Consider the following 18874-nt stretch of genomic DNA (forward strand, 5'->3'; position numbering starts at 1 on the left):
GCCGATAACATCACCATTACACTCGGGTCCATCAAACACCCTCTACTAAAAGTTGTTTGAATCATTTATGACAGCTCCTGTTTCAATAATTGTTCAAATCATTCATACTCAAACAAAATAAATAAATGATGTTATGAATTATTAATTTAACTGTTTAAGGTATGCACTATTTTTCTTTCTGCCATGTATTTCTGATGGATGACTTTTTACCACTGATTCAAGTTCATGCACAGTCACCCTTTTAAATAGACCCATAAAACAGGGCAGTAAATTGCCAATGTTTATCTTTCATCTTCGTAAAATAATGTTCACACATCTTGCCTTTTTACATGTGCATGCACCTACCTGAATTGTTGTTAACGCAGGTCTTGTGCATCTTGCCCATGAAGAGCTCCAGGCCGATAATGGCATAGATGATTATGACGAAGAGGACCAGGAGAGCGATGTGAAGCAAAGGAACCATGGCTTTGATTATGGAGTTCAACACGACCTGTAAACCTGCAGCACAAAGGCAGTGGCTAAGACCATGAAGGTACATATCAGGACAAACACTGGGATGGTACCAGTGATATAGTGACTGTACATTACATTAGTGAAGTGCTCACCATAAAGCTGGATACTGAAGGACAAATACTGAATAGTATGCAAGAATCTTTATGGAAGTCAGAATGAATGTTGCTGCTTCAAGGTTTCTAAATATGACAGATTGCTAAGAGAAAACTGATGCTACATATTTCTGTACAATATTTTAAAATGTATTTATTCAATTTGTTGCTTTATCAGAAACAAATAGCCGCCTTTTCCTGCAATTACATACAACTTTACATGGTAAAACAAGGTGGTGGCATTATTTTAGCCCAATAGTTGAACACTACTTTAATCAGAAATGGTACTGCTCATGTAAATTATTTAGTTTCTTGCCCTAATGGATTGTACTTTTGTTAACCTGTTTTGCCCTTTATATGGTTGGGATTATTGTCCAGTTGAAACATGCATCTGTCTTTTGATTTATAATGAAGTTTGAGAATTAGCATTAGTACTACAGCAAACTAGTGATTATTGCTTGACAACTGGTAAAGTGTGTTTAGTGTTCTGAAGCCTCAACATATACAGTATCCCACAAAAGTGGGTATATCCCTCTCATTTTTGTAAATATTTTAATATATCTTTTCATGAGACAATACTGAAGATATGACATTTTAATACATTGCAAAATAGTAGGTGTACAACTTGCTTAACAGAATAAATTTGCTGCCTACTCAAACAAACACACAGCCATTGATGTCTAAACAAACGTGAATACACCCCTATGTGAAAATGTCCAAACTGTGCCCAATTAGCCATTTTCCTTCCCCTGTGTTACGTGACTCGTTAGTGTTACAAGGGTCTCAAGTGTGAATGGGGAGCGGGTGTGTTAAATTTGCTGTCATCACTCTTCCACTCTCTCATACTGGTCACTGGAAGTTCAACATGGCTCCTCATGATAAAGAACTCTCAGAGGATCTGCAAAGACGAATAGTTGCTCTACTCACCCTGAAACTGATCTGCAGCACATCTGCAGCACAGTGGCCAAGACCATAGAGTAGTTTAACAGGACAGGCTCCACTCTAAACAGGCCTTGCCGTGGGCGACCAAAGAAGTTGAGTCAGTCTGCTCAGCCTGCTCTATTTCAAAGTAGACGTATGAGCACCACCTCATAGCATTGCTCCTGGGGTTGGGGTGGGGGGTCTGTCTCTCAATGCTTGGTCCACATACTTGGTCCCCCATGGCTGTCATCCCAGAATAAAACTTCTGAACATGATGAATAAGAAAAACCCACAGTTTGTTTAACACCAGCAGGTGAAGGATCTGGATTACTGAAACCATGTCCTATGGTCTGTTGAGACCAAGATAAACTTCTTTGGTTCAGACGTTGTCAAGCATGTGTGGTGACAACCAGAGGAAGAGTACAAAGACAAGTATGTTTTATCTGCAGTCAAGCATGGTGGTGAGAGTGTCATGGTATGGGGCTGCATGAGTTGAGATCGCTGTGGTTCATTGAGGGAACCTTGAATGGCAACAGTTACTTTGACATGCTAAATTAGGGCACAACCCCCTCCCTTCGGGCATTATTCCAACATAATGACCTCAAACACACCTCCAAGACAACCGCTGCGTTGCTAAAGAAACTGAGGGTAAAGGTGATGGACTGGCCAAGCATTTCTCCAGAGCTAAACCTTGTTGAGCATCTATGGGGCATCCTCAAACAGAAACAAGGTCTTGAACATCCACCACCTCTGTGACGACATCATGAAGGGGTGAAGCTCTAGTGAACTCCATGGCTAAGAGAGTTAAGGTAATGCTGGGAAAATGAATGCCGACCAACCAAATATTGTCATCATATTGTTTGGGCCCACTTTGGACATTTTTATTTAGGGATGTTTTTCCTTTTTTTTTTCCCCCACCGGTTTGTTTATATATATATATATATATATATATATATATATATATATATATATATATATATATATATATATACACACAGAACTATTCCAGTCATACTGTTTTTTTTTTGTTTTGTTTTTTTTTACACTGGATCTTGGACCTTTCTTCTTTGTTTCCACACTTTGCTGGGACATGCTAATAGTCATTAGCTGCAACCTTGTTTATCCCCTGTGCACATGCGCAGTATCTCACCTCCGTTGTTATTATAAATATACACGAAGGGCTTAATTTAGTAACAAACTGAGCAAAAACAAAGCATATAACACCAAAATAACAGCTAATTTGACAGCAGGATGAGATAATCTTTCAGAAAAAACTTTGTATGGAACCAGAGTGAGCTACTGACATATAAATAAATAAATAAACGTCTAATAACATGTCTATGTACCTTTTAATAGGTTCTGGCACTTGTTGCTTCAGTTTACATAATACAGTACAGTGTATTAAAGATTTTAAGACTTGAATAAAACAATGCACTTTCTTACTAAATCTTCTGAATTAGCATTTTGATTCCTTACTCTTGAGTTTACCCACACATTTTACTTTATAAGTAACAAAGTTGAGAGCTCCTTAGCAGGCATTAATTATTGAGATGTGATGACATCCAATGAAAAGACAGGATTTAATTTAAATGTGTTGAACAGGAAAGACCTTTATATCAGTGGGCAGAGTTTTGGCTGTTAACAAACAGAAATGTGTACACTTATATCCTTTTTACCCACAGTTTCTGTTCCTTTTGTGTCACATAACCTTCTATTTGATTTCTATATTGATTTCTGTGGACCAGCAGATGGACTGATAGGCAAGTTATCTGTTGCCCAGAATGTCTGTATTTTTTAGGCGAGTTAAATTCACACTGCATGTGGTGTGTGGCATCAAGCACCAATATCGGCTTCAATATAAAGTTCACACCTGATCCCCTGATCCGTCTTTTTCCTCTCTACAATTTTCTTAACTTACTTGGTACTCCAGAGACCAGTCTCAGCGGTCTTAATACTCTGAATGCCCGTAGAGCCTTGACATCGAAGCCTGCTGCCTTCCCTCCAATCGGAGTGGCCCCATCTCCTTTTGTGGCCTGCTCCAAAATCGCACTGAATAACCTGTGGAACACAGCAGTAATTTCAGTAAATTGAAATTGAAATTACATGTTCAAATTCAAGAAGACATTAAAAAAGGGAAAATAAATGGTACAACAATATCCAGATTTCTTATAATTATGACCTTAAATCACATTTTAGTTGGCACTAATTTTTATTAACCTTTAAAAACATCAGTATTTGATAATCTAGACACTAAAATTGGAAAATGGTGCATAGTAATATCTACAAAGGCCTTTTTTATTCACCAACAACCCATGCAGTTATTCTTCCATTTGTTCTTACTCATACACTGATAAGCAGGGGACAGTGTGCCAGAGGGTATTGCCCAAAGACACCTTGGCATGCAGCAGGGTAGGGAATTAAACCTTTTATCCTCCAACCACTGTACAGCTGCAATAAAACCTCTCCGTTTGAAAGAAATTTGGAGAGATCGCAACAGAAGAAATCAGACCTGCTCAATTAGTTACTGCTTCTGCACGACAATAGAAAGTGTCCATCTTTTCTCTCTCTGTCTTCCAAAGATAAGAAAATGTAACACTTCCAGCCTTAATGCTTTAACAAAGACCTAGCAAAACATAATGGGTATGTCTTCAGGGACTACACGTGTTACTGTGTAGTCCAGCAAACATGTTTTTTTTTTAAAGTTCATAATTGAATGTGGTTGCTATGGCTTGATGCAAATGTTATAAGAATAAAGGTTATAATAACAATAGAGATGGACTCAGGAATTGGCTGTTGACCAGTTGGTCGGAAACTTCCAATGAGTGAATGCACCATAGAAATGTGGCTTGCCAGTTCATGCTATAACACCACTCTTCAGTGTGAAACTGTGTTGAAAAGTTAGTTTAAAATGAGGTCACAGGAGGCAAGAAATGTGTAAGAAGCTATTTAAATGGAAACTTTCCTATGGAGATGTGTTGGCCAATCAAACAAGGAGTGAGATATCAGCGAATAATTGGAAACATGAATAACTGCTCGATTTTGCCATTTTCAGTCCATCATTGAGTTGTGGATTTAGAAATGTTGGCACCCTTTTGGTAACCTCTGAGTTCATGTAACGATCTGTGTAATTTGGAGAACACACACACACAAAGACGGCTGATTAGACTTGGTAACACCAACTGAGCTTTTTGTGCTACTATTAGATGCCAAAGACGGCTGAAAATGTCACTTATGTAATCATTTTGTCTTTGTTTTACCGCTCACAGCAGGCAAATATTGAATGTTGTCAATGTTGAGTGAATTATAATTTGGCTAAAATCCCTATCAACTGCTCTGAGGTCCATGGAACTGGATGTTAAAGATTGGCCAAAAAATTAGTAATATTAAACTGGTCTCCCAGTAGCTGTAAAAATTATGAAAAGCCCATATGATGTTTTTCAGGTTTCCAAAAAAATCGCAAATGTTCACACTTAATATTTGTGAGGAATGATTCACAGGCCAATATTCTGTTTGTTTTAATAGTCATACTATGATGTATGATGTAACAATGCTTAGCTTTTCATTAAAAGTGAAAGCATAAAGGGTGGTTGTATAATGAGTTTCTGCTGGGGAACATTAGATGAACCAGAACTTTAAGTGAGTAAGACTCTGCAGACATCCGTGATCACTTAACTAGGAGTAAATCCACTAGGTCAGAAAAGTTGACTTATTCCTGTTGCTTTGTGATAACTGTTAAGTTGTACTTGTTTTCTCATCTTTTTAGTTATCCTTTTTTGCTGTAACTTTTATGCTGTTGGAAAGTGCTCTATACATAAAATGTACTTAATACTTAGTGGAGGGCACTAAAATATAAAATTAAAATATCCAAATGGTGTTTTTTCTTTGTCAATTCTCTACTGTTTTACATTGATAAAGTTTTTATTCATCGTGTATAACTACAGTGCTGTAAGTATTTCCCTCCCAACAGCTTTACTGTTTTTGTTTTTGTCACACTTCATTGTCTATTTGTTGGATTTATTTGATAGGGACAGACACACAATAACATAGACAACCTGAATAAAACAGCAGTCCTATGCCTGTATCATGGTGCTTATAGGCTAAGTTGGAGCACTTATTCCTAGGTGAGCTTTTGTAGACAGTATACCAAAAATTATTAAGAAGTTAAACAGTAGGGGCGCGCTCGTGGCATAGCGGGTAGCGCGACCCATGTTTGGAGGCCTTTAGTCCTCAACGCGGTCGACCCAGGTTTGAATCCGACCCGTGGTCCTTTGCCGCATGTCTCTCCCTTTCTTCCACCCCCTTCCTGTCTGTCTACTGTCAATAAAAGTCAGCCACTAGAGCCGCAAAAAAAAAAAAAAAAAGTGAAACAGTAGTAATAACGTAAAATAAGAAAACATGATATTGCTCTTTGTCACCGATTCTGTTCATAACTTTTATGGACAGAATTTCTAGGCGCAGCCAAGGTGTTGAGGGGATCCGTTTTGGTGGCCTTAGGATTGTGTTGGCCGGGATGAGAATCAGTGCCTCCAAATCCAAGAGCCGGAAAAGGGTAGAGTGCCTTCTCCGGGTTGGGGAGGATCTGCTACTCCTAGTGGAGGAGTTTAAGTATCTTGGGGTCTTGTTCACGAATGAGCGGAAGATGGAGCGAGAGATCGACAGGCGGATTGGTGCAGCGTGTGCTGTGAAGCGGGCGCTGTACCGATCCGTTGTGGTGAAGAGAGAGCTGAGCCAAAAGGCGAAGCTCTCGATTTACCGGTCGATCTACGTTCCTACCCTCATCTATGGTCATGAGCTTTGGGTCGTGACCAAAAGAACGAGATCCCGGTTACAAGCGGCTGAAATGAGTTTTCTCCGTAGTGTGTCTGGGCTCTCCCTTAGAGATAGGGTGAGGAGCTCAGTCATCCGGGGAGGACTCAGAGTAGAGCCGCTGCTCCTCCACGTCGAGAGGAGCCAGTTGAGGTGGCTCGGGCATCTGGTCAGGATGACTCCTGGACGCCTCCCTGGTGAGGTGTTCTGGGCACGTCCCACCGGGAGGAGACCCAGGGGAAGACCCAGGACACGCTGGAGGGACTATGTCTCCCGGCTGGCCTGGGAACGCCTTGGGATTCCTCCTGAGGAGCTGGCCCAAGTGGCTGGGGAGAGGGACGTCTGGGCCTCCCTACTGAAGCTGCTACCCCCGCGACCCGACCCCGGATAAGCAGAAGACGATGGATGGATGGATGGATGGATGGATGGATGGATGGATGGATGGATGGATGGATATTGACAACATATGGAAAATCATACGTATAAAGAAAATAAATAAATAAACAAAAAAACAGGACAGTAAAAAAAACATTAGGTGTGGATACAATGCTGTTTTTGACAGCCAGAGTTAAACTTGTTCAATGGGATGCCTATTGATCAACATATACAAGGACTGTGATGAAGATTTTTTTATTGAAAAGCAAATACACTTAGCTTTAATTGTATCAATAGTTAAGCTGGAGTCATTTAACCAACACTAATACTCTCTGTAAGCTGTTCTTAAATGTTTTTACTGACTAAGATACTTTTTTGATCCAATGCGTAAATTATGGCGTCGTCAACATACAGTTGAAGGTTTACTTCAGAACATATTTCAGTAAGACTATTAACATACAGGCTGATAAGAATGGGACCTAAAATAGTTCCTTGAGGAATCCCAGTTTCAATCCCTGAATCCCTTTGATGTTCATGTCACTGACCAAATTTTAACATCCAATATTACCTGAGGAAATACAACACGAAGTGGAATTGCAATGGAAAAAGTAATTTTTTTCACAGCACTGTTCCAAAGCACAGTATTATATTTTTAACTGTTTATTTTCACCCTCCTTTAGGATCTCTGTTTAAAGACCTGACTGGCATGCAGGTCAACCAAAGTGGATTTCCTTCACATGATCAATATCAAGGTAGGAAAATAGACCAAACTAAGGTTTTTATATATATGAAGCATTACCAAACATATCGGTTTGTGAGTGATTTAGCCCACATGATAAGCATGTTTTAATGGAAGGAAGCATAATTTAAATAAGGAGTAACAACTTTTTGCAGCCAGATAATTTGGAAACCAATGACTACTGCACTCTTGACAAGTTAAGTCTTAATATAAAGCCAAATCAGTTTTGAAAAATAATACATTATGTCTATAAATAAGAGAGGATCAAGACTCACTGTTCTTTACAGTGTCCACACATCATTGCATACATTGCATCTTTGACAAACAACAAAGCAGATATCTAATTTTCAATAGAGAGCTGTTGCCCTTCATCTGTTGTTGCCTTTAGTTAGCCATTATCCCTGTTGTTATTATTTGGAGATGTCTCTTTAGACCAAATGGCAGACTAGCTTAAACTAATGCACATCCAGCTGAGCGTAGAGCTCTTTCCATTTTTTCCCCTGGTTCTGCCGCTAAGATTCTTCAGAAAACACTAGCTAGCTAAGCTCAAAGGCCAGTCAGTGGTGTGTTAGTCATGGAGAATTATCAATTAGCAGAGATGAAATGGCCACTTGAAAGGGCCTCTCAAAACACGTCCCCCCTCTCTGCCTTACTCTCTCTCAGCCTCTCCATTTGATTAACTCTGTGTCTGGGTGGGAAGCACGAATTTTTTTTTTTTTTTTTACCAGAGTCTGACGAGCACGTCGGGGATCAACGAGTTAGTGCCACTGGCGTTTCATTTAATTATTAATTAGAGCGTTTGTGTATAAAGGCCTGTATACATCCACAACCAAACATCGGATCAGCTGTGTACATTCATAAAGAGACCACAGCTTATGAGGTATTATCATGATTACAATTTCAATACTACTATGGCGGAGAAAAGGTTTATATGCAAATCATAATGCACAAACAATGATTCCATGTGACTTAGGTAATTGATGAATTATTCTGTGTTTGAACAACAAATGAACACTATTTAGTGTCTTTTACCAGTAAAATAAAGTTTAGATATGCTTAAAATAATATGAAACCTTAAGGTTAATAAAATTCTTAATTTTGCTTGGAATTTTAGAGATGTTTATATGATTAAGTTGATAGAAGTTGGAATACTTAATTTTTTCAAACACTGTTTTTTACACTATTAATCTGGAAACACGGATGAGAGATTAAAATGATCTGTATCAGGTTGGATTAAACAGAGCTGAGCCATGGCATACAGGTGCATCTCAATTAATCAGTAATTTCAAAGTGAATTGGTTTCACCAATACGTTTCAAAAAGTGAAACTTACATAGTATGTAGATCCATGTTTATTTCTGTTAACTATCATTAGAGTTAAAAAATCAAAACAAATGCAGTTTTTCAGAAAATTTTAATAAGACAAAAAAAATTTTTTTTTCATCTACAAATGTTGGCCTACTGAAAAATGTGTCAAAAAACTGCATAGCAGATTCTTTCAGCATTTGGTTGGGGCTCGTTTTGCGTGAATTACTGAATCAATGTGGGCATGACTTAGAGGTAATCAACCTCTGGCACTGCTGAAGGGTTAATTAAGCCCAGATTGCTTTAATAGCTGCCTCAAGCTCATCAATTGTTGGCTGTGTCATGCCTCATCTTCCTTTCTACACCTTCCTGTTGCTGGCCAATCATGCAGAATGACACTATGGTTATTAAAGGAGGTACAGGTACTTTTGGCATCGGCTGCTGATCCCCACATTTGACCAGCAGCCGATGTCATGGGCCGCTTAATCATCATTGACTTTGGAAACCTCACACTGAACTTCAGGCAACATGGATTCTGTTCCTCTGCACTCCTCTACCAGACTCTGGGACGTTGATTTACAAATGAAAAACAAACTTTTATCTGAAAAGAGGACTTTAGACCACTGAGCAAAAATCCAGTTATTTTTCTTCAGCTCTGACTCCATCTGTTGTCTACTGACTGCAAATCAACTCCAAACTCCCGTATTGGTGTTGCTCCAGAATCATCCCAAAGCCAGGTGTCCTGGTTTAAATTTTTTCAAAATTCTGAATTAATAAAATTCTGAATTTTCCTTCTACTGAAAATTCAGTTAATATACTTGAATGATGCTCTCTTGGAATAGTCAGCTTCTGTAGCCATCACCCCTAGTGACTTAACCTTCCTTTGAAGGATTTAATTGGCTGTCTGCTAGACAGCTGTTAAATCAGAAGCATTCTTTAGTTCTTGTAAGCCATAACATGACCATAGCATTTAATTACTGAAAACCCTTTCTTAGCTTTTGGTCTTTAGTAATATTTACATTTTATGGGAAACCAGATTTATTTTTTTTACTTAAGCTGCCTTGTAACTCTTAATGAGTCTCACTTTTAAAACGAAATTACAAAAATAAAGTAACTTCATGATAAATGATGGAGATGTACCACTGCTGATGGCTAGCCAAAATTAAATTAAAGTTGATAAATCTACCAAGTGTTAAATACAAGATAAAATATTTAGTTACATAGTAATATTAATAAAGCTGTAATAAATGTTTGTGTCTGTCTTTTAGCAGCTTAGCTGAACAACTATGCTATGAAATAATTTGTTATTCTGTGAATTGTTTCTGGAACATCTTTGTATACAGATGATTTGTAGATCAGAGGGCTTCACCCTTAAAGCTAAATACCGTGAAATCAATCAGTCGAACAGTCAGTCAACTTTTTATTAGTATTTTTATAATGTAACATGAAAAAGGTAAACACCAAATTATAAATTGATATAATTACCATTTACTTGATGGTAATAGAGTTAACGATGACGATATGGACCTAAAGGTACCTATAAAACAAGTTGTTCGGTTGCATAATGGGAATCACTTAAACATGGAAAAGGTTGATTTGTCTTTGGGTGAATATCTTAACTGGAAATGGGTCCCCTAATCATGTTCTGTCTAGGGCCCCAAACAACTTTGGGGCGGTGCTGTAAATAAGCTCCCTTCAGTCAAAAGTTTCAAAGGAATCTTTAAGGTCAGCGTTCTGCAAAATACATTGAGAATAGTGAGAAAAATTAAAATTATGGCATAATGCATGTTTTCTCAACAGAAAAGTGCTTTGTACCAATGTGTGTGGTGTTGCACAATTTATATGCTAGGTTTAATTTTCTGGCAGGTCAGTTTATTAATGGCAAAAAAAGAAAAGAAACCGTCTATAAACAAGGAGAGAAGAAAAATATGGCGGCCTGTGAAAAGCATGTCCTGAAGGGAAAAGTCAGTGGAATACCTGTTCATTTACACAGGCATGCATTGAACCTTCACTAATCACCTCTTAGGTATGTGTCAGCAACAGTGTGGCCTGTAGCATCTCTGTGTGCTTGTACATGTGCGCGTGCCTGTGGGAGCGGGAGCGGGAGCACGAGTCCCGAGGCTGCTCAGCACCAGGTACAAGCTCTTTCACCCATATGGTGAATATTCCACAGGGAGTGAACTCTTGTCGCTTTTCATCTATACACACAAACACACACACACACACTGGCAGTTAAACACACACGCAAGCACACGAGGGTGAGCGCTCAGCCATGCGCTCAGCCATGCACGTAAAGAGCGACAGTCCTGTCACAGCTGAATGTTTCCACTGTGAGGGTTTCTATGTGTTTGTTTCACAACGTTTCAGTAGCTGTTTTCAATTTAGAACATTTTAGGTAATTTTGGCACATTCAGTCACATAAAAAACTTAGGAAAGAGTCACCCTTTATCATTTTGTTCTGTTTTTTGCTTTTACTGTCTTGTTTCAGTTCACCTAAGAATAACTTTGATGCTGAATGATCCAGATATCGGATCGGAGCTCCTCCGATCACAGATTATTATTATTATTATTATTATTATTATTATTATTATTATTATTATTATTATTATTATTATTATTATTATTACCATTTATGCCCTGGTATATTGCCCCTCCCTATACTGAATACATGAATGTGTAATTTATCAGGTGAAATACTGGAGAGAAACAAAATAATCTTTTAGGCCCGGCTTAAGCCATGGTTAAATTACCCAAACCAGCAAATAAGTATATCCTAAAGTGTCCCTGAATAAGAACAAATCCCTGCCAAATCTCAAGGTGGAGACCACCTTTGAAAACACCATTTACTGAAACACTTAGCATACCACCGGAAAAACAAAGCTGCTGCATCACAGTAAAATCCTAAATATAGAGAAAGGAGACGGAACAGAGAGGGACAGACGAGGAGAGTAGATAGCTGAAATGGCTAAAGGTTGTGTTTACGCTGGGGGCAATGGTACCATGTTGTTGGTATGTGTGTGTTTTTTAGGAGCTAATGCCAAATGTGTTTAGTTAGTGATGTCTAATGTGAGTGAACACTTGACTGGCAATGAAGAAGACTGGTTTAGAGTGTTTTTATCTGTGTCGGTGAAGCCTCCCCTCAGGTTGCAGGCCGCTTCCTCGCTGCCTCTTTCTCTCTCTCTCTCTCTTTCTCTCTTTCGCAAACCCACACATACACACTCACCCAGATGTAAACGCTCAATTAGACCGTTTTTATGCCTTTAATGTATCTGTCAGGTCCACTGGCTGTAATGCAGAGACAACACTGTACATACAGCTCAGCTGGCGTGAAGTCACACACACAGATGCACAAAAAAAGCAAAGAGGGTTTAGCAGATAGGCTCTGTTGCTGAGTTTCAGATAAAGGAAAAAACAGAGCAGAGCTTTGCTATCAGCGACTCCCAAGCTAATCAGTTTAAGCTGGGCCAGTACTCTGCAGGCCAAAGTTTACTGTGCTTTCATCTGCATTCACAATGATCCAGACAAAGCCTACTTTAACAAACAAAAAAACCCTTGTAGTAGAATCAGTTTATTATAATAGGAAAAAAACTCAGTCACTGGTGAGTTGCAAAAGTACCTGTACCATATCGGCTCACATTTTTGTCACGTAATTGTGTTACCACAATACATTTGGTGGATATCGAAATCATCATTATTTAAAACGATTATTCATTAAGTTAGGAAAAAACAATGTATTTTCTGAACTTGAAAAACAATCAGTAGCCTAGAAGCATGAACTTTTACCCTATAGCTTCTTGTTTGGATTTTAAGCTTATGGTCTATTTAAGGAGCCTACAAGAAGTTACAATGAGACAATTAGTTTTAATTTTTTTGCACATATAATCAACTCTCTGAATAGACCAAAAAGAATACTAGAGCAATGAAGCAATTTATTTAATACCACAGTTTTATATTTTCTGATATACACTGAGATTAGATTATTTTTACTACACAGGTGACTGCTGAACCAAACTGGTTGTGCGGGATTTTATTTAGGGTATCAGAGTAAACAGGGCACACAGCAAAGACACTTTTAACACAATTTTAACCTCATCTATTGCTTTCCTTCCACTTTGCAATAATCTGTTACAATCCCAGTAAAGCACTCTGAAGTTTGTGGCTGTAAAGTGACAAAAGGGGAAAAAAGTTTAAGGGCATCAATATTTCTGCAAGCCACTATGCATTACAGATGTTAAAAATTATATAATAAGATTAATTTGCAGTTTGTTGCAGTCATGCATTTTGAAAAAGAAAATATTTAGCTTCTGATTTGCAGATCAGCGTATCCTACATCATTCCAAAACCCTTTTAAACCTTATTTTTTTCCCCGCCATTTCTCTTCACTTACCCTACTACTACAATGATGAAGTCGAGCAGATTCCAGCCGTTCCTCAGGTAGGCGTTGGGGTGGAAGAGCAGGCCGTAGGCTATTACCTTGAGGAACGCCTCCACCGTGAAAATGATTAGGAACAGGTACTCCACACGCTCCTGCGGAAACACAAAAACGACCAGGTCCACTGATTTATCAGAGCAGCAGCATTACAGGAGACAGATGATGGAACACGAGAGAACAGTAAATGAACGGAGATAGAAGTGTGCCAAATGCTTGCTCCAATCAAATAAGAAAATGCTAAACATGCAGAAGTTTTAAAAGTCTGTGCATCTAAAGATTGTTCTGCATAGAAGTATCCCAACTATTCTGATATCTGTACAATCCCTTGCATTCATAACATCTTTGGTTTTTCCACACCAACACTTAAGGCATTGTTGAAAACCTGAGAGAACCAGTAAGCACTTTATCTGCTGCTTCTCCGAGTTTACCAGCCTGCACAAGATGTTCACTTGCTGTGTGTCATGCTTCGGGTTTGTCGGTGTGCGTGTGTAATGTGTGTGTGTGTTTAATTTTTTTTGTGTGTGTTAACATGTATTTGTGTAACTTGTAGTGGTGTATACAATCAAAACATTTTGATTGTTTAATCAGAGCAACCATCTTCCGCTCCCTCGCTGCCACTGTCTAATGCACAACTCAACACACACACACACACACGCATGCACACACATACACACGTAGACATTCAGAAGCAGTGTTTCTACCACAGCGTTCCTCAGAGATTGTTGTCACAGTGACGACCTCCTGCCTGAGGTCCTGAGAAATGTCCTCATATGGCTTCCTAAGCGTAGGATCATACGACTTTTTGATTATTTGGATAACTTGTAAACAATTCATCATCCACCTCATTATCTGTCAGATCTCTTTTATAGCTGTTAGCTTTGAGCCAGATCAAGACGTACAAAACATGAATGTTCTATATTCAGTCCTGTCAGATAATCAAACATATATAGCTACATCTGTCAATCTGCTCATTCGTCTCAGCCGCTGATCCCTCTCTCGATCCCACTCCTTTCCCATGGACACACATGCACACAGGGCCAGAGGTTTGGGACAGAGGGCCAGCCAGGTCCCTCAAGGCTTAAGCCTGTTCCCCTGGGAAAGATCAGCCAGACCTGAACCTGGAGGGACACAGCCTCTCCAAGTATCCAAGTCTGCAATAAGAGATTCAGAAGCTGACTGTGTTGGCAGAAACAGAGGAAAATCAAAGGAGCTGAAATTTTAGGTGTCGTATCACAATAGTTTTATATACATGTAGAGTTTAAATAGGGTATGCAACAAATAAAAGCAATGTAAACCTATTTAACTGGAGATTATGTAAAGTTCTTTTAACCACAAATGCACCAAGTGTTTAGACATTAATAGTAACAAGGCAGTAATGTTAATTGTTGCTTTCTGCTGTAGGAGAAGCTCCTTTTTTTCCAGGTTCAAGACTAATACAAAATGACATTTTAACTGTCCAGCTTCAGGACTTATATGACTAAATTGGACAGGGTGAAATTTTTTTTTATTTATTAGACAGAGTAAATCCTCATGAGAAATTCACATTATACTTTATGTTCACTTTATACTTTTCTAAGTTCCTGTGGGCACTAGCTGTACTACAAGCTGATGCTCACTGGTATGTTAACAGGTACAACAAGCAAAGATTGTCTTTCATGTGATGTATTTTTATTTCTGTTCTACCTCATAACAATCATTTCAAATAACAAATGCTATGCTAGCATTTTCTGAAAAGGTTTGCCATGTATTTTTGGCTGGCACCTCTTCTATGAGCTAGATTTAGATTAAAGCCAACTTGACAATTCAGTTTTTGTATCATGTAATAAATTATTAGACAAAGGGAATGAAATTGATATATTTTCTCCAACCAGTGAACATTCAGGACAGTTTTTTTGGCTGTTTTTTAGGTCAGTTGATCCATGTCTTTATTTAAGATTAAGTTTTTTAACCGCTTGGTCCAAATGTGGCATAAACAAACATTTGATTTACTTTTAATGGTTCTTATTTTGTAATTCCTGAATATTCTGTTATTTGGAACCATATCCTCGCACAATAAAGCGTTGGAATGATTTAGAAAATATAAAGGACTGTGATTTAAAGCCAAATAGGGTTCTTTCCATTATTTCAAAATCGAATTAAACGACTGTCATGTACTTCTGATTTTATTCTCATTTCCAATTGAACGTTATAGATTAAAGTTTGTCCTGTAGTCACTGGGGCTCTTTATCTTTTTTCTGTGGGATTCTTGCATAAGCTTCACAATCTGTCACATTCATTTTTAAAATATTCATCAAATGTTCTGATGACCCTCCAACACACAGTGTGCTGATGTGGAAGTAATTAATCTCACAAAGACACACACACACATTTATCCTCCCACAAAGACTCTCCATAACACCCCCTCTTTCTTAAACACACAGGGATATACACACCCAGGTCGTGTATCTGCTGGTGACAGGCAGACAGCATGGCGCTCAGAAGAATAAAACAAAGAAAAACATCTGGTAGGAACAGCTTAGCCTGACACACACAAACACACGCTACCCTTCCTCCTTTCATTCCATTCATACAGACCATAAAGGGGAAAATCCATAAGGGGCACTAATAATTTGGTTAGTGACAGGGATGAAATGAGAGATAAAAGATGAGAGACTAAGAGAGAGTTGGAGAATCGGGCGCGAGGAAGCGAGGCAGACTAAAAGAGACCGAAAGGGAGAAGGCAGACAGAACGACCGAAAGGTGAGTATGTGGGAGCAATAATTGAGTTAACTGTGATAGGTCAACCAAACCACCTATCCATCAACTAGACCAATCAGATTATAGTATTGACATTCTACCATAGAGCGGGCAATGTTTCCATTTAAAATGACCTTCTGTGTTTGTGTGTGTGCTGGAAGACAGGATTAGCCATTAAGCTGCTTTTGAAAGATCCCACAGACCCATCATATGCTGCTGCTGCTGTGTGTGACCGCCGGGCACTATGAACACCAGCTACTCACAAATATGAACACAAAGCTGCACGAGTACTTCAAAGATGGCATTTTTATTTCAGAACTTGTCCATTCAACACGTCAAAACCACATATAGTCTATGAGGATGCAGTAACAAAACGAAGAAAAAAAAATCAACGTCACAGCAAATAAATCTCAGCGTGAAAATACTGTGTATTTAGCAGAGCTGTAAGAATCTCTAGATGTTAAAATACCACTTTTCAACAAAGGGAGGCCTCTCTTTAGAAGCTCTATGCGGTGTAAGCTATTATAAGCGCCAGATATGAGGGTACTTTAAGCTTGACTTGCTGTTGTATCGGTAAGGTTATCCAGTGTTTTCTGTAAATGTCAGAATAAAGGAAGGAAAGATTTTGGTAATTTCTTTTTTCACTATTTTTGTGAGAATCAAAAGTTTACATACACTAAGCTTTCTATGCCTTTTGACTTGGAAAGCAACATTAATGATTTGATTGCTTTGTAAGCTTCTTGTTCTCAAGAATAAACATCAGAAGTAAAAAAACAAAAAAAAAACAAAACAAGAAAAAGATAAATCAGGAGAATTGTGGACCTGAACATCTGTTCGATCATTGGATACAACATCTAGTTACCTGAAGATGCCACATTTATCTGTTCCAACAAACATAAACTTGCATAAGCAACATGAGATTGTCTGGTCATGGTAATGTTCAGGAAGGAGTTGGGTTCTGTGTTCGATAGATTAAAGTGTTTTGATGCATTAACGGCATAACACAAGCAAAAGGTCTTATGAAGATGCTTGATCAAGCTGGTCAGATGGTGTCATTATCCACAGCAAAACTTGTACCAACATGGGCTGAAAAGCTACTTGGTGAGGATGCACCTAGTTGGCTTCTGTTTATATTAGTCAAGATGAAGAAGACAGGAATACAAAGGAAAACTTAAGGTGCGTTCACACCGACTGCGAACAAGGCATATTTTTCACATTGATCTCCTGCCATTGGTCGCTTGACATTTTGCCTGGCAGAATTTCGCCCAGCTCGCTTCGTTGAGGGACATGTTGGGGAATGGATAACCCCTGGGACACAAACTACATGCACTCTATTCCTTCTGCAAAGCGCCTGTCCATCTTTCTTTGGTCAGTACATTAATCAGTGGTCAATACAAATATAGCCTACTTGTCTAAATATGTAACATATAAATAATCTTTTCACACCTAAATAAATGGAAAGGATGACGTGAATTGACAGAAAAGTTGAAATTGTTGAACCTGAGCGGAATTTCACTTTGTTCTACCGCACTGTTCAGTTTTGCTTTGCTCTTTTCGCCAAATTTGCGCCATTTGCATCGCTAGAATCATTCCTGGCTCCTTAATGTAGCTTTACATATGGATAATGTGTAAATGACTTGCTCCATTCAACTTGTTCACATTCAGTGTGAACATACCATTAGACTCTAAATGCCCAAAGTTTGGCACTATATCGAACTAAAGGACACAAGTTGAATCAGGTTAGAAAAGTAGCACATAGTCACCAACAACTTTGTGGGTGGGTGTATTCTGGTTTCTTGAAACAGTGCAGCTTGTGGACATGATCAGTTTTTACTTTAAAGCAACAAGCAGGTGCAGCATCCTGGGTCATCATGCACAAACTGAACCACAGACAGTTGCTGGTTCGACACCACTTATTACAATTTCTGAATGGAAATTATGGCCCATTTTAACGGTGCTGGCAGGTTCTTATCCTGCTTTCTCCGCAGATAATATCTATGGAGAGCATAGCTCATGTTAAATTGATTCCATGTCGAAGTATTTTTTCAAAAGAACACAGAAAAATAGATAAACGGATTATCATCATCCGTTAACTTGTATCATTTTGTTTTCTTCAAAAGTATAATCTAAACTTGCCAAACACACCTTTTGTTTGCAGGCTTGACTTTGGGTTTGCACCCTGGTATACAAAAGACTTTTTGCACGTGTTGCATTGAGGATCAGTTCTTTTGTTGCCTAAGCTGGCTGGTGAAGATTTAATTTTCCCAACTATTGTCACTCTGAAGAGGCTCTCTGTTTGTTTGCTGCCAAGAGAAGCAGTGGAAGAGAAACAACTACTGCTGGCTCTGTCACCCATACAGTGTGGGAATGAGATGTCATCATACACCAGAGATATATTAGAGTAAAAATAGACATTCAGTTTTTTTCACTGTAAAATGTAAATATATTTTTAAAGTCTTCTGAGTGAATCAAAAGGAGAATAGGAAAAAAAAACATAGCCTTTAAAAAAATTCCTTGGGCTAAATTTACTTTTAGGCTTTCAACATTTGAAAGTCTTCACCAGACCTTAAGCTGCTGTCATACTATGTCTTGTCTTCCTATGTAAGTTGTCGTATCTATGGATGTTATGTGGGTTTAAACATAAGATCAAATCAATTTTGTGGAACGTCAAGTCCTGTCACATCTATAAAGTATGTGTGAAGTGTACTACTATTTCTGGAAGTACTATACGATAGAACCACATTGACTCAGTTGTACTTGCAAAGGTTCACTGAGCTATACAGAGACCAGTAGGACATTCGTTTGAGCAGTGCTTGCCTAAATGCTTTTGCAGAGATGCATATGTGTTTTATACATGGAATTTCAAAGTTTAGGTGCTCAGGTAGTATGAATTAAACTGGCAAAAAATTTATCTTACATGCAAAATCTATCCACAATGCTAGCTTAAAAGCTCAGG

The 18874-nt window shown here is 38.5% G+C and overlaps 1 protein-coding gene and 1 long non-coding RNA gene across 2 annotated transcripts in view; one reads left to right on the forward strand and one right to left on the reverse strand.

The window, feature by feature from the left end:
• The window catches only part of cacna1c (calcium channel, voltage-dependent, L type, alpha 1C subunit), a 175672-nt gene that overhangs the window by 87245 nt on the left and 69553 nt on the right, over positions 1–18874 (reverse strand). The window contains exons 3-5 of the mRNA XM_036148968.1: positions 13138–13277; positions 3445–3584; positions 346–498 (exon numbers count right to left, since the gene is read on the reverse strand). Of these exons, the coding sequence (XP_036004861.1) occupies positions 346–498; positions 3445–3584; positions 13138–13277 (433 nt within the window). The remainder of the gene's footprint in view (positions 1–345; positions 499–3444; positions 3585–13137; positions 13278–18874) is intronic.
• Positions 419–13263, forward strand: LOC118566564. The gene is made up of 3 exons (XR_004933116.1): positions 419–532; positions 7388–7459; positions 13159–13263. It is a non-coding gene; the product is annotated as an uncharacterized LOC118566564 (long non-coding RNA).

This window comes from Fundulus heteroclitus, chromosome 17, assembly GCF_011125445.2.
Source record: "Fundulus heteroclitus isolate FHET01 chromosome 17, MU-UCD_Fhet_4.1, whole genome shotgun sequence".
Lineage (NCBI taxonomy): Eukaryota > Metazoa > Chordata > Actinopteri > Cyprinodontiformes > Fundulidae > Fundulus > Fundulus heteroclitus.